Raw genomic sequence first — 14,826 nt, 5'->3', positions numbered from 1 at the left:
ACTTTGCCTTGCTTATATCCTTAGACTGTCATAGCTACAGCGCAGCCGCTGCTATGTGGATGAAGAAGGTAGCATCTTTGTCTTATTTCTTTTCTTTTATTCCAGGACATCTGCACAGGGGCAGAATTAAGGTAGTTTGGGTGCTTTGTTTGAGAATTGCAAATGTAATGCTGCATTTTTCATATTTCTAACGTCTGAACATTTTTTTTTTTTAACCTTTAATTTTTTTGAAAATAAAATGCTCCTCTGTGAAGAATATGTGCTTGTAACCTTAACCTCACTTAACAGAGGTTTATATTGCATGATGGGAACATCTTACCATTTCAGTAATGTATTGGAGAGGCACAGAAGCCTTAGGGAAAATCACTGCCTCTCTCCTGCCCCAGCCGTGGCTCACACAAGTTCCCAAGGGGATGTTTGCTGCTGAGGTGTTGAGGGTGAGTGTGGGCAGCAACCTCCCACCTCTGGACATCAGGAAGCACTGAAGAGCAGGGAATTACTTGAGTAAAGACCGCTGAGTGAGTCTGATGGGGTTTTTGGGGACACATTGTTAGCACAATCTGGTCTGAGCACCCAATCTCTGACTCTCTTCCCAGCAGGACCTTGTGGGTTTTATCTTCTGCCATTTAAGATGCCTGAGCTTTTAGAGAGTGTATATGAGTAAGGAAACTTTTGGCTGGGATATTGAAGCTCCAAGGAGCAGAGAAGGCAGTGATCTCTGCCAAGTGCATTAGTAAGGAACATTAAAGAAAACACCAGGTGGTGGGTTGTAGAGAAATTGGATTATGTGCCCCTGGCCTTTAGTCCTGGCCACAGTGAATTCAGTAACTGCTCAGCCACAGGTTTTGTGTTGTTCCTGGTTACTGTACGTGCTTGCCAAACCCTGACAGTCAGTCTGGGCACTGGCCCTTAGAGTGTATTTCAGCTATTGGTGAACCGTTGGAGACTGGGAACAGAAATGAAAGGGCAAGAACTCTTCAGACCAGAATCCCTCCTCTTGGAAAACTGGCATACTTGTTTTTGTGATTTGATGGAGTTGTACAATATTGTTTTTACCAGGCTGTGCTCTGCTTGCCCCTGCAAGAGACTCTCCTTGGTGACTGGCTCTCTTTCTTCCTCATCACAGACTGCTCTATGGACCTGCAGTGCCTCCCAGCTCCTGTGGCCACCTCCATCCCTGTGAGCGAGGGGCTGGGCCCTTTGCCCTCTGACTCAGATGCAAAGGGCTTGCCTACCTCACTCCCTGCTGCCAGCTTGCTTCTGTCTCCAGACTGCGTGTCCTTGCCAGTGCCTGAGAGTGTGGAGGACTTCACAGATGGGGACATCATTGGGGAAGAACTGGACTCCCTCCTGGACTCGCTCGCTGAAGGGTCACCATACCCTCTAGTAAGAGTGGGTGCTGCATGGGTCCCCTGCTTCTTGTTCCAAATAGGTCGTTGGAGCGTGTGGATATGTGTGCTGCCTCTCTCCCTCTTTCTGTCATTCTTTCTTCCTAGCTCTTCCTCTGGCAAAACTCATTCCTTCCTTCTTTCCTTTATTTCTGCAACTGGCTTGTGAGTATCTTAGGAGCCCACCTCCAAGCCTGCTTTGCTCCTCAAAAGGTACCCAAGATAGCCTTCCCCTGCCATCATCTTCCCCTTGGCTTCTGGTGTCTATGGAGTTGAAGCAGGCCTGAAGGTAGAAATGAGTGTGCTGAAGCAGGAATGATGGGTATATTTTATACAGTGGGCATGCTCTAATCTCCTTGTATTATGTGCAGGCTGCATTCAGCCTAAGGTCTTTGAACAGGTCTGGGAGCTGCAGAGACAACCTGTATTCATACTTATGTTGGTTTTTAGTTGCCATTCTTGATGATACTATGTGAGCTAACTTGAGTCTGGAAGCTATATAATCATATTCATGCAGGATGCCTCTTGAGCCAAAAAGCTCTGATGAGAGGTGCCACAAGTAATGGTTGTTACCCTAACCTCGGTGCTGTGTGCACTCAGCTGCACCGCTTCTCAGCCTGAGCCGGTTTAAGTGCCCTGCGCAGGGCTGTGCCTTGCAGGCTGATGAGCTGGGGTAGTCTCCTCAGGGACCTTGGTCCAGACTGTGTGTGGTGTAGATAGACTGGAAGGTCTGTGGGAACTCTGCAGGTGGATGGAACTGCCAGGTACCCTTTTGCTTCAGATAATACAGCATGCACTTGAGTGGGAGTCTGTTGCTCTCTGTGTTCACTCATTCTCTGCTCCTCATTCCTAATGTGCTGTTTATCCTCTCCCTTCCCAATTCCCCAAAGTCTCTGGTCCAGGGCACTATTCCTACCAACCTGCCAACGGAGATGCCCCAGCTGATCCCTGTGTTTCCGGGGGGAACTCCGCTGCTGCCCCCAGTCGTGACAGCCAGCATCCCTGTCTCCACCCCCCTGCCACCTGCTTCTTTTGGCCTGGTGATGGATCCCACCAAGCAGCTCTCCTCCTCCTCTGTCCTGGATGCCTTCGAGGCCCCGCCAGGAGGAAGTGCCAGCTCCACCTTAGATTCACTGGATTCCCTGGATCTGCTCCCCTACACAGACTCACGGCTCGATACCCTGGACTCCTTTGGGACAAGCAGAGGGTCGCTGGATGCATTGGATTCCTTTGCTATTGGTAGGTGTGGGGCTGATGGGGTTTTGTGCTGCTTTAGCTGTGAACACATGCCATAATTATTTCCTTCAGTGCCAAGGACATCTGTCATATAGCTCTTGTCTGTCAGTGCTACAGAACAGGAGTATAAATGTAGGAGAGGGCAGGGAATTGTCTTGGACAGAGCAGCTGAATATGTCTACCTCGAGTAATGAGAAAGGCTGTAGGTGTGTGATCCCAGAAAATCAGTATGTGCATGGTGTGAAATCTCAAGAGGAGAGAAACACAAAGATGTGTAATGATGAGCAATGATATCTTAACCTGGCTTGGTGTCCAGGAGGCCTCCATTGGCACAGTTTGCTAGACCATAACATGATTCCTTTATCCTCCCCAATATCTCTATGGCACTTTGGGCCAAATGAGAAAAATCCTGGTAATCGTTTTAGGTAATATAGGACCTCGTTGCACTGGGCAGAATGGTAGAGGCCAAGGTAGGTCTGTCCCATCTCTGGATTCAGGGCAGTGAGTGTCCTGTTGCATGGGGCACTGCACTCTCATGTCACAAGGAGCAAAGCTGTGGAGGATGGTGGGCAAAGAGTAAGTCCCTCCTGTCCCAGGAGGGAAGGCAGGCTTCTTCTTGGCTAACTTGTCCCCAGTATTGCAGTATGTTGGCAGCAAAAATATTTTGAGAAGAGCAGAAATTGGCAGGTCAGCACTTCAGCACTCAGATTCACCTCAGCATTGGGCTACTTTGGAGTTGCCGCCTTGGAAATGCCAGAACTCAGTAGCACAGAGTAGGGTTTGGGCAACAAGAAGGCCTTTCCTGGAGTTTTTCCAAGACTTAGGCAGGTGGTTTAGGGAAAAAGTATTAAAATGTTATGAAATAAATAAAGCAAATGGATTTAGTAAGCATTTGTTTTTCTTTTTGTGAGCAGAACTGCTCTGAAAGTGAAATTATTGGTTTTGTTTTGTGGGGCTCTTTTCCCCTTCTTTTGCCCAGAAGAAACTAGCCCTCAGGAACTGCGACACCTACCTGGCAGCCAAAAACCATCCCCCGTGGTGAGTGAGACGCTCCCCCGTGCTGATGTCCCAAGGTGCTCTGGAGCCAAGGTAGTAGTGACTTGGGTGATATAGGTAATTTGGGCCCCTCTTAACCTGTCCCAGTGAGTTGCCTCCCACGTTGTGGCAAGGCAGGTAAAGATTTCCCCAGAGTCAATAGGAAGATATTTGTTCCATCTTCATTTTTATTTGCAGCTCTGCATATTGCTAAGGTAAACATGGCGTGTGACCTAGGTTGTAGGGTCAACAGGAGATCATGGAGGCCAGTGTCCCATTACATCTGGCAGCTGCATAACACTGAAGGGTGGGGCAGAGCAAACCGGCATTGTCCTCAGACTGCTGAGGTTCTTTGCTCCTCTCTGCCCCTGTCAGGAGGCTTTTCCAGATACACTGTTCTGCCACTCTCCCATGTCTCCAGTCCTGGAGAACAGGGGCAGGGTTATCTATGGTTAGCAAATTTGGAACAAGAATTATTCTTAAGTTCCTGCTATCTGCTAGCCCTGTTAACATCAATGTGAAGCAAACTCTCTGTCCTCAGATCTGCTCCCTAAAGACTCACTGATAAGCGTTTTGGTTTTTTCCCACGTTGGGATAGATAGACTTGATTTGAGAGTCTTCCAATGCAGAGTTGGTTGTGGTGAAAGAAATGGGAAGGAGTGAGGGGGGCATTTTGTTCTGTAGCTCGTGATAGAAAACTGAGGTCCCTCACCAAGGAAGAAAGAAGACTGTCTTTGAAATAAACATACCATACGGTTTCTTGGAAAAAATTGCATGCAGCTCTTTTGGAAATGTCATGTCAGATGTGAACATTTTGATGAGACAGAAAATGAGGAAGGTTTTTGAGAGACTGGAATGGGGCAGGGGGTTAGAGTGGTTTCTTACCCATGTGGTGGCAGAGCTGCAAAGAGGGGTATGTGTGCTTTTGCTCAGGTCAGTCTTGGTGGAGTGAGTCACCCAGCTGTGCCCAAGGTCACCGAGCACCTGCTGTCCCAGCCGGAACCAGTTATGCCCAACACAGCCCTGCTGGTGAAGAACCCCCTGGCATCTACTCATGTCTTCAAACAAGCCTGTCATGTCTGCTACCCCAAAACAGGTGATGCATTTGCTCTGCCACCCAGAGCACTGGCCCAGGCTAGGGTTTGCTTTTCCCTGGCTTGATGGGGTTATTCTCTCCTGCAGGGCCCAAAGCTGGCGATTACACCTATCGGGAGGGCTTGGAGCACAAGTGCAAGCGGGACATCCTGCTGGGCAGGCTGAAGAACTCAGAAGACAAGAGCTGGAAAAGGATCCGTCCTCGCCCAACGAAAACCAACTTTGTAGGATCCTATTACCTGTGCAAAGGTGATCTGGAGGGGATAGGGCTGTTGATGGTTGGGAAGGGTCTGTTCAGTTTGTGCCAGGGGAGTTTGGGAGGGGACTTCCAGTTGGTATTGCCTGCTGTCTTTTGGGTCTTCCTGTCCCATCAGTAGCCTATGGACTGGGAGGCTCAGTACAATGAAAGGCAATGAGCTCTCCTGTTGTGGAGAGCAGACCGCTTTTAAGTAGTGGACTAGAAGAACTGCAAAGGCATAGTGAGGTACCGCGCACAGCCAAGCGCTCAGAGCTGCCCTGTTGACATGGGCTTTGCTGAGAACGCTGCCTCCTGTACATGCGCGTGCGTGCATAAGTCCCACTCCACCCAAGCAGCTCCATGGCAGGGTTGTGGTTCTGCCTAGGGAAAAGCTCTCTCTGCCTGCCTCTCCAGCTCATCCCTCTAAAAGTGCAGGCAATGTGACCAGACTGGTCCCTGAGGCAACGTCATTACAAAGTACCTAATGAGGTGGGGAGATTGCAAGAGCCAAGATAACAGGGCTCCTTAGCGCTGGGCTGCTAGGAGAACTTAATCTGAATTGGCTGTAAAAGGGGTTGGTTAAATCATTGTCTGTCTCTGGCCAGGTGCTGAGATAAAGTAGACTCCATTTTGAGACAGTCTCCACAATAGGTTGCATTACTTTAGATTGTCACCATTTAGTAGTTTGCATAAACTTTTCTGAATGCCTTGGTATAGACAAACCTGGGGGGAGATGTCTTTTCTTTTTTTTAACTCTGTGTTTTCTTGCTTTCAGCTCCTTGTGAGGTGTGGGCAGTGGGAGGAGATGAGAGAGAGTTTAGATTCTGACTGGGCCGCCCTCCCTGTGTGGTGGTGTGTGCTGTTTGTTGCTTTGTAGATATGCTTAACAAGCAGGACTGTAAGTACGGGGATAACTGCACCTTCGCGTACCACCAGGAAGAGATCGACGTGTGGACGGAGGAGAGGAAGGGGACCCTCAATCGTGACCTCCTCTTTGACCCGCTAGGTGGGATCAAGCAGAGCAGCCTCACCATTGCCAAGCTCCTCAAGGAACATCAGGGCATCTTCACCTTCCTTTGTGAGGTACAGAGCTGGTGGGAGGGAGCAAGCACCCTTCATCATCTCCTCAGTATGTGTCTGGACCACTGACATGTTGATAGTTGCCATCATGGAAACATGGTAGGATGACTCACACAACTAGAGTGCTGCAATGGATGGCTATCAACTATTCAGGAAGGATAGGCAAGGAAGGAGAAGCAGTGGGGTAGCCCTCTATGTTAGGGAGTGTTTTGACTATCTAGACCTTGATGATGGTGATGATATGGTTGAGCGTTTATGGGTAAGAGTCAGCAGGAAGACCAAGAAAGTAGGTATCGTGGTGGGAGTCTGTTACAGACCACCCAACCAGGATGCAGAGCCAGACAAAATGTTCTATTAGCAGCTGGGATAAGTATCACAATTGCAAGCCCTTGTTCTCAGGGGGAACTTTAACTTACCAGGTGTCTGCTGGAAATACAGTGGAGAGGTAACAGTCTAGGAGGTTCCTGGAGTGTGTGGAAGATAACTGCCTGACACAGCTGGTGAGAGAGCCTGTTAGGGAAGGCGCCCCGCTGGACCTGTTGTTTGTGAACAGAGAAGGACTTGTGGGTGATGTGATGGCTGGAGGCCATCTTGGGCAGAGTGAGTTTTCAGTGCTTGGAGAAGTGTGGGTGGGGGTCAGCAGTACTGCTGCCTTAGAATTCCAGAGGGCAGACTCTGGCCCGTTTAAAAGCCTGATTGACAGAATCCCTTGGGAGGCAATCCTGAAGGGCAAAGGAGTCCAGGAAGGCTGGACGTTTTTCAGGAAGGAAATCTTAAAGGCGCAGGAGCAGGCCATCCCCATGTGCCAGAAGACAAGCTGGTGGGGAAGACCAGCCTGGCTGAACAGAGAGCTTCTGCTGGAACTCAGGAAAAAAAGGAGAGTTTATGACCATTGGAAGAAGGGGCAGGCAACTCAGGGGGGCTACAGAAGTGTTGCGAGGTTATGCAGGGAGAAAATCAGAAGGGCCAAAACCCAACTAGAACTTAATCTGGCTACTGCTGTAAAAGGCAATTAAAAATGTTTCTCTAAATGTTAGCAACAGAAGGAGGGCTAAGGAGAATCTCCAGCCTTTATTGGATGCAGGAGCAAACGGTGACAAAGGATGAGGAAAAAGCTGAGGTATGTAATGCCTTCTTTGCCTCAGTCTTCAATAGTAAGACCAGTTGTTCTCTGGGTACTCGGCCCTCTGAGCTGGAAGATGGATGGTGAGCAGAATGAAGCCCCCATAATCCAAGGGGAAATGGTCAGCAACCTGCTACACCACTTAGGCACACACAGGTCTATGGGGCTGGATGGGATCTCCCTGAGGGTACTGAGGGAGCTGGTGGAAGCGCTCACCAAGCCGCTTTCCATCATTTATCAGCAGTCCTGGCTAACCAGGGAGGTCCCAGTCGAATGGAAGTTAGCAAATGAGACTCCCATCTACATAAAGGGCTGGAAGGAGGATCCAGGGAACTACAGGCCTGTCAGCCTGGCCTCAGTGCCATGGAAAGTTATGGAGCAGGTCATCTTGAGTGCCACCACGCGGCATGTATGGGACAACCAGGCAACTGGGCCCAGCCAGCATGGGTTTATGAAAGACAGGTCCTGCCTGACTAGCATAATCTCCTTCTGTGACAAAGTGACCCACTTAGTGGGTGAGGGAAAGGCTGTGGATGTTGTCTGCGTAGGCCTTAGTAAAGCCTTTGACGCGGTTTCTCGCAGTATTCTCCTGGAGAAACTGGCTGGTCATGGCTTGGATGGGCCTGTGGTTTGCTGGGTAAAACACGGGCTGGACACCTGGGCATGAAGGGTGGAGGTGAATGGAGTTAAATGCAGTTGGCAGCCGGTCGCAAGTGGTGCTCCCCAGGGCTCAGAATCGGGGCAAGTTCTGTTTAATGTCTTTATCAATTATCTGGGTGAGGAGATCAAGTGCACCCTCAGTAAGTTTGCAGATGACACCAAGTTGGGGGTGAGGGTTGATCTGCTTGAGGCAAGGAAGGCTCTACAGAGGAATCCGAACAGGCTGAATCCATGGGCCAATTGTACAAGGTTCAACAGAGCCAAATGCTGGGTCCTGCACTTGGGTCACAACAACCCCACGCAGTGCTACAGGCTTGGGGAAGAGTGTTAGGAAAGGACCTGGGGGTGCTGGCTGACAGCTAGCCGAATGTGAGCTGGCATTGTGCCCCGGTGGCCAAGAAGGCCAGTAGCATCCTGGCTTGTATCCAAAGTAGTGTGGCCAGCAGGACAAGGGAAGTGATTGTCCCCCTGTACACTGGTGAGACCACACCTTGAATCCTGTGTTCAGTTTTGGGCCCCTCAATTCAAGAGGGACATATTGGTGCTGGAGCATGACCAGAGAAGGGCCACAAAGCTGGTGAAGTGTCTAGAGAACAAGCCTTGTGAGGAACAGCTGAGGGAACTGGGGTTGTTTAGACTGGAGAAAAGGAGGCTCAAGGGAGGCCTTATTGCTCTCTACAAGGTGTCAGTCTTTGCTCCCAGGTTACAAGTGGTAGGACAAGAGGAAATGGCCTGAAGTTGCACCAAGGGAGGTTTAGATTGGGTATTAGGAAAATTTTCTTCATTGAAAGGGTTGTCAGGCATTGGAACAGGCTGCCCAGGGAAGAGGTGGAGTCACCATCCCTGTAGGTATTTAGAAGATGTGTAGACGTGGTGCTTAGGGACATGGTTTGGTGGTGGACTTGGCAGTCCTGGGTTAACAGCTGGACTCGATGATCTTAAAGGTCTTTTCCAACCTAAACAATTCTATGATTCTGTATGTCCCAGCCAGTGCCCTGCTCCCAGAAGGGCAGTGAGCAGTGGATGCAACTGTGTAGGAGAAAGGAGAGGTAGTTTTCCTCCTTAGCCTTGCAGCTGAACCAGGTGTACACAGCCTCATGGGATCACCTGTCTCTTCCTCTGTCTTGACATGTTGCTTTGAATTGTAATTTAGCCCCAGCTACTTTAGAAATCAGAACCCCATAATGCAGTGAATTCCCACTTGATGTCTGTGCTGAGCCAGAGTTGGGGGTGAAGGATTGGCTCATATCATTTTAATGCTGTGCAGCAGAGTTCCCCGCACTGGCAGTACATGTAAAGAGACATGTTCTTTGCTGTGAACTGGCTGTTCTTTTATTTCTCCCCATCATTTCCCCCTTGTTCTTGCTCAGTTGACTAACTGGGAAAGAATATGTGGCTCTGACCAGTCTTTTTCCAACCACAATGGAAAATACTGTTGAGAATAAGCCAAAAAATGTTGTCCGGAAGCTTTTAAAAAAATGCACTTGCTTTATTTTAAAGCCCTACCGCAGAGTTTTCACCAGGCTTCTTCTAACTTTGAACATTAGAATAGGCTGGCTCTGGTTCTTCTTCTCATTCCAAGTGAAGTGGCTCTGGTTCACTGCTCTCTAAGATTTTCCCAGTATGCTAATTCTTCTCTTCTCAGATTTGCTTTGACAGCAAACCCCGGATTATCAGCAAAGGGACCAAGGACACACCATCTGTCTGCTCCAACCTTTCTGCCAAACACAGTTTCCATGACAACAAGTGAGTGAATTTTTTTTGTGCTAATGGGAGCAGTCTCTCATAAGTCCACCCAGTTTAACTCCAGGGCCCCGGTCTCTTTCTTTCTTCCCCATGGGTTCTAATCATAGGGCAGCTCAATGCATGACAAATAGTACTGTGTACTTCACCCTGCATGTTTGCTCCTGGGGCTGAGGGATTTCAGGCATCAGCAAAGCCCTTTGGAGTCAGCCTAATTTTTCCATTGACTTAATTTGCCTTTCAGTTTGGCCTTTACATAAAGGTCAAACCAAAGATTCTCTAGCTCAGGATCCTGCTTCTGACTGGCTGGTAATGAATGTTTGGGAAAACAAGTATAAGAAACATGTCAAGTACACAGTAATACAACCCCTTCTGGTTACTGGCAACCTGGGACTTAGGAACTTGCTGAGCCAGAGGAGCTGGTATCTTTGCTGCGTATTTTGAAATGTGTCTGATCTCTGAACTTAAGCAGAGCATCACCCATGGGCTGAGGAGATTGAAAATACCTACCTAGGGTTGATAGGGTGGGAGGGCAGGGGTCTGGTTTTCCCAGGGGGAGTCTGCCTCTCCCAGAGTTGATTTTCTGTGTCCTTTACCTGCCCAATCAAACGTCTGAAAGTCACATGTAAGGGGGAGGGGGTGAAGATTTGATCCTCTGGTGCTTCATATTTCTCTGGCCTGGCTGCAGGTGTCTGGTCCACATTGTACGTTCCACCTCCCTGAAATACTCCAAGATCCGCCAGTTCCAGGAGCACTTCCAGTTTGATGTGTGCCGACATGAGGTGCGTTATGGCTGCCTGCGTGAGGACAGCTGCCACTTTGCTCATAGTTTCATCGAGCTCAAGGTCTGGCTGCTGCAGCAATATTCAGGTGAGTGTGACTTGGTGCAGGACTTGTGATGTTTCACCAGTGTACCCAGGGCTAGTTGAGAGGGGAAGAGGGTGATCTGGCAGAACTGAGAAGTTGTCAGTCACTTGTGCATGTACTTAGTCTGACTCCTCAGGGACTCAGAAAAGAGGACCAAGGTGTTCTGTGAGATGACTTGTCCCTTGTCCCTTTAGATGTGCTATTGCAATTTGCAGACCAAGAAGCCTTTCCCTTGGGACCAGCTGCATAAGTTGAAATGAATATTAGGAAGGGCTGAACCCCCAGAGGTGTTCTGGTGTTTAAATCCTGTGCAACACCCTAAGTAGCAATTGGATGTCTGAGTGAGTGTCTGGTGCAGTAAGAATGGCAGCATGTGCAGGTGACAAAGCAGTTACATAAAGGAAGGCTGTGCATCTCCAGTTTCTCAAAACAAATTCACCAAAAATGGGAAATGGCAAGATACTTGGTGTCTCCCAAAAAGGCTTTTTTGACATGCCTCTGAAGAGGCTATTTGCAGAAATTAATATTCACATCACTCACGTAATGACACTGCCACATCTGGCACTTTCAGCCTCTCTCTCTCTCTCTCTCTGACATGTTGGAGGGTTTTTCTTGCTGTTCTCCTGTTAACTGAGTGGATGATGGTACACCCACAATGCTACCTACATCTTTTTTCACCACAGGTCTTGTTTAGTGCAGGATCTAGCCCAGTAATGGGAGTACTTTAGAGAAGAAACATGGATGATTATGGATGTTTCTCACCATTTTTTGATATAATTGGGGGCAACTTCTTTAATCTGTTGTTCAAGCTCTTGTCACTGTTGTTCAGTGCAGTCCTTGGCCTTGGCTTGGCTCATGAAAGACAGTGATGAACAAGTAGCACGCTGTGCCAACCATCTTCTGTTCTTCCCATTTGGCCTCACTTGTGGCTGCAGGAAATTAAAAATTTACACCACCAGAGATTCTAAGACAGCATGTTGCCTGTGAGCCATAGGCCATCATTGCTACCCTGCATGCTTGTGGTCTTGCCCATAGTACTCTGAGCACTCTAATATTCAAGCATCTTGCTCTTTTCCCCACCCCATGGTTGATTTATTTTTGTTGGTGATTTTTTTAGAAAAAGTTTCTTTGCTCCCTCCTTCCCTCTCTCTATTCCTCCCTTTTCAGCCTGTAGAAGACATCATTAGATTTTTGCTTCTTGCCTTCTTTACTTGAAGAAGTGATTTCCAGAGGGGAAGGTAGGGAGATGAAACAAGCCATTAGTTTAGCTGCAGAGGTGATCTTTAAGCCTGTGCTTATTCCCATCTTCTCCAACAATGGGAGAGCCATCACCTTTTTGGTTTTTTTCTGCAGGGCTGTATATATAAGCCTGCTTTCTGCATGAGTTTGCCTTCCTGGAGTGGTAGTTTATTACCTCTCTTAAGTGTAGCCCTCATTATGGAAACAGAGATGAAAGGTAGTCGTCTCCATTCTTTGGGAATGCTTTAGCTTTGGAGCAGAGAGTTTGATGTGGGCACCATTTGCTTGGCAAGAATAGGAAAGAGGCATCATTCCTAGCAGCTTGCATTTGAAACTGGTGGGCTGTTGCATTTCACAGCCATCTGAGCTTTTACAGAGCTTGTGGCTTTGTTCATGGGGATAAAGGATTGTATTAGTGGAGTAAAGGTTCCCAAGATCTGAAAATGTGGACAGGCAGGACTGTTTTCTTGTTCACTGTGCCTTTTCACAGACATATCTTGCTGCCTTCTTCCATCAGTGGAAATCACAGAGTCTTTGTCCTCACTAATGATGTTGCAAGAGGCCAAAATATTATAAGTGACCAGCACATGGGCCTTTTGGTTCACAGATCATCTCTTTGGGACAGATCATGCTTTGGAGAGCTGGTGTATTGGAAGACATCCTTTCATATTTGGGAGGTGTTTTTTTTTCACAACCACTATATTTCTACACCATATTGTTGAGTTAGTTCAGATTTCTGGGACTGGAAGTAGGCAGTCACTTGCAACAAATTTTGTTTGAAATTCAGTCTTTTGACAAGAGCTGTATATGTTTCTCCCATTGGACCTGTACCCTGAGGGTCACAGTGCAGAATGGAGAAGATGGGAGCTGCTTCAGCCCTTTCTTTGCCAGGTCCATTGCAGCATGTTAACTTTTTGCTGTGGCTTTCTCTAGCTTTATAGTTTTTTTGTCCTCAAAATACAGGTCAGTGCTGTGTCCAGTCCTAGAATACTTGGACACTGAAGAGGGAGTTGCAGTTTTTCTAACTCTCTTCTCTTGGCCAAAGCACGGTAGCTCAGTCCTGTCTCCTTTTGTTCCCAGGAATGACCCATGAAGATATCGTGCAGGAATCGAAGAAGTACTGGCAGCAGATGGAGGCACATGCCAGCAAACCAGCCAACAGCATGGTAAGTAAGGTGCATCTAGAGCTTGCAGCCCGATTTTGCTCCCAACTTTTCCAGCATTTTCTCTGTTTTCTTCCCACTGCTGTGCCTGACAGGTCTCATGCAGACCAGGCTGGCCACTGGGGAGGAGGACAGCTGAGAGCTTTCCTGGCTGCAGTGCTAGTGATGAACTTTGTGCCTTGTTTTGCAGCATTGTTACCTGCTCTGTTCAGTGGTGGGGTGAAGCCTCCAGAGCAGGGAGAGCAATGTCCAGAGAATGGTACTGCCTGCCACACCTTGCTAGTGAAATCGGAGACTTTGGGGACCATAGCCACACAGAATGGGGACCAAAGGTGTCCTGCTGCCCTTTAGTGGCCAAGGGACGATACGGCAGTTTGAAGGACTAAGAAATGACTCATGGCCCATAGGACTGCTCTAAACTCAGGAGCGCATGGAGCTTGCAACTCAGGTGCTCTTGAGGCTGGGCAGAGATCTTAGTGGAGCTTTGCCAGGAGGAGGCTGTGAGCTTTGCCTCTCTTTGTGCCACATGTCTCTCATTGTGAGAGAAGGTGCCTCTGGCTGCACCCTCTGAAACTGCTAAGACCTTTTTCTGGAGAGGTATGTCAGAAGCAAAGAGCGTCTTTTGGTCTGCTTTATTCCATCCTGTTGGCTACGAGTGGTGCTGCCTTATCCTTTTTTTAACCCCAAGAGGCTATTCTGTTCTGTAGGAGTGGAGCCCACACAGTGAGGACGATTCCCAGCCCAGCCTTGAGGTTGAACTAAAGCGGTTTTACCATTAGAACAGCGAGTATTTTGTTCTTTAATTACTTTCAGAAAATATGTCTGATGAGATGAGAAACTTCATGTCTCCTAGCAAGCTCTCAGATGTAGGAGCGATTCTCTCCCCTGCAAAATGGTGGGGAAATGGTTGTGAAACCCTTTTGTTCCCACATGACAGCTTTCTTTCCCCTTGTGGAGGCCTGAGCTCGCCACCCCTTGGCCTGTGCCTTACTGTCACAGATAGTTCACCTTTATCTGGAACCTCTCATCCAGGAGTGCCTCTGCAGAGAACAGCACTGGGTGCAGCCTGTGAACACCCTGCAGGGAGGTGTTTTATAGGAAAGGGATCTGAGTCACTCACATAGTGTGTAGCAGCTTTTTTTGGCTAGGTTATGGGCCAGCAGAAGTTTTCTGAAGGCTGTAGGGCACTGATGCTGGGGAAAAGCAGGTCTGGTGGGTATGGGTTAGTCCAACAGAAATGATACATGTGACTGCACTGGTGCTTGCAGTGGGTTCTGTATCCACCTATGTACTGGTTATGCTGCCTGAGATGCAGTCATCTTTGAGGAAATCGTCAGCAACATACCTGTGCAGCCTGTTCTGCTGTTGTGGTCTGAAATGGTTGGGGAAGAAGAATGGGAGGCCACAGTCCAGAGTAACCAAGGTCTCTAGGTCCCAAAGCTGCCTGACTTGCTTAAGGAATATGTTCTAGCATCTCGGGAAACTGAAAGGACAAATTTCAACAGCCTGTATTATAGAAGAAGTGAGCATGGGTGATCTGAATTGTCCCTGCAGACAGAGCTGGCTATGTTCTGTTGTTCTGTTTCTACCTGGTGTGGAGACAGAGGCAGCTGCCTGCATCTCCACAGTGGAGGAAACTAAGTGCCAAATCTGCAGCGGTTTGTGACAGTAGTTGGATTTATATCGGCAATCCCCGCTCCATGGATAGCAAAGTCTAGTGGCTGGTTCTGTCCTGCTTGCTGTGGATCTGCCTGCATTTTCCAGAAAGCTCTGTCTTGCCGTTCTTTGTGCATAATTTGGCGATAAAAAAAAGAGAGATGGACAGCTGTTTTCCTGTAAGCCTTGCAGCTTCAAATACACCTTTGTCTGGAGGTGCTGCTGTTGGAAGAACATGTTGCTCAGCAGGCATGGTCAGAGCATGTCCTCTGAAGCAAGTGGGATCCGGGTGCTGGGCATGAG

At 48.4% G+C, this 14,826-nt stretch overlaps 1 protein-coding gene across 11 annotated transcripts in view; it reads left to right on the top strand.

Annotated features, from left to right (window-relative positions):
• Positions 1–14,826, top strand: part of ZC3H7B (zinc finger CCCH-type containing 7B) — a 52,487-nt gene that overhangs the window by 22,995 nt on the left and 14,666 nt on the right. For 3 of the 11 annotated variants that reach the window (XM_056339925.1, XM_056339926.1, XM_056339924.1), the window contains exons 9-17: positions 1,127–1,392; positions 2,279–2,627; positions 3,604–3,716; positions 4,593–4,755; positions 4,842–5,003; positions 5,870–6,075; positions 9,501–9,601; positions 10,287–10,468; positions 12,785–12,870. In XM_056339925.1, the coding sequence (XP_056195900.1) occupies positions 1,127–1,392; positions 2,279–2,627; positions 3,604–3,716; positions 4,593–4,755; positions 4,842–5,003; positions 5,870–6,075; positions 9,501–9,601; positions 10,287–10,468; positions 12,785–12,870 (1,628 nt within the window). The remainder of the gene's footprint in view (positions 1–1,126; positions 1,393–2,278; positions 2,628–3,603; positions 3,717–4,592; positions 4,756–4,841; positions 5,004–5,869; positions 6,076–9,500; positions 9,602–10,286; positions 10,469–12,784; positions 12,871–14,826) is intronic. The other 8 variants (XM_056339935.1, XM_056339928.1, XM_056339934.1 and 5 more) reach the window with 7 other exon arrangements.

This window comes from Falco biarmicus, chromosome 5 (assembly GCF_023638135.1).
Source record: "Falco biarmicus isolate bFalBia1 chromosome 5, bFalBia1.pri, whole genome shotgun sequence".
Taxonomy (NCBI): Eukaryota; Metazoa; Chordata; class Aves; order Falconiformes; family Falconidae; genus Falco; species Falco biarmicus.
The sequence above is the reverse complement of the archived record's forward strand: the minus strand, read 5'-3'. Positions and strand labels throughout refer to the sequence as shown.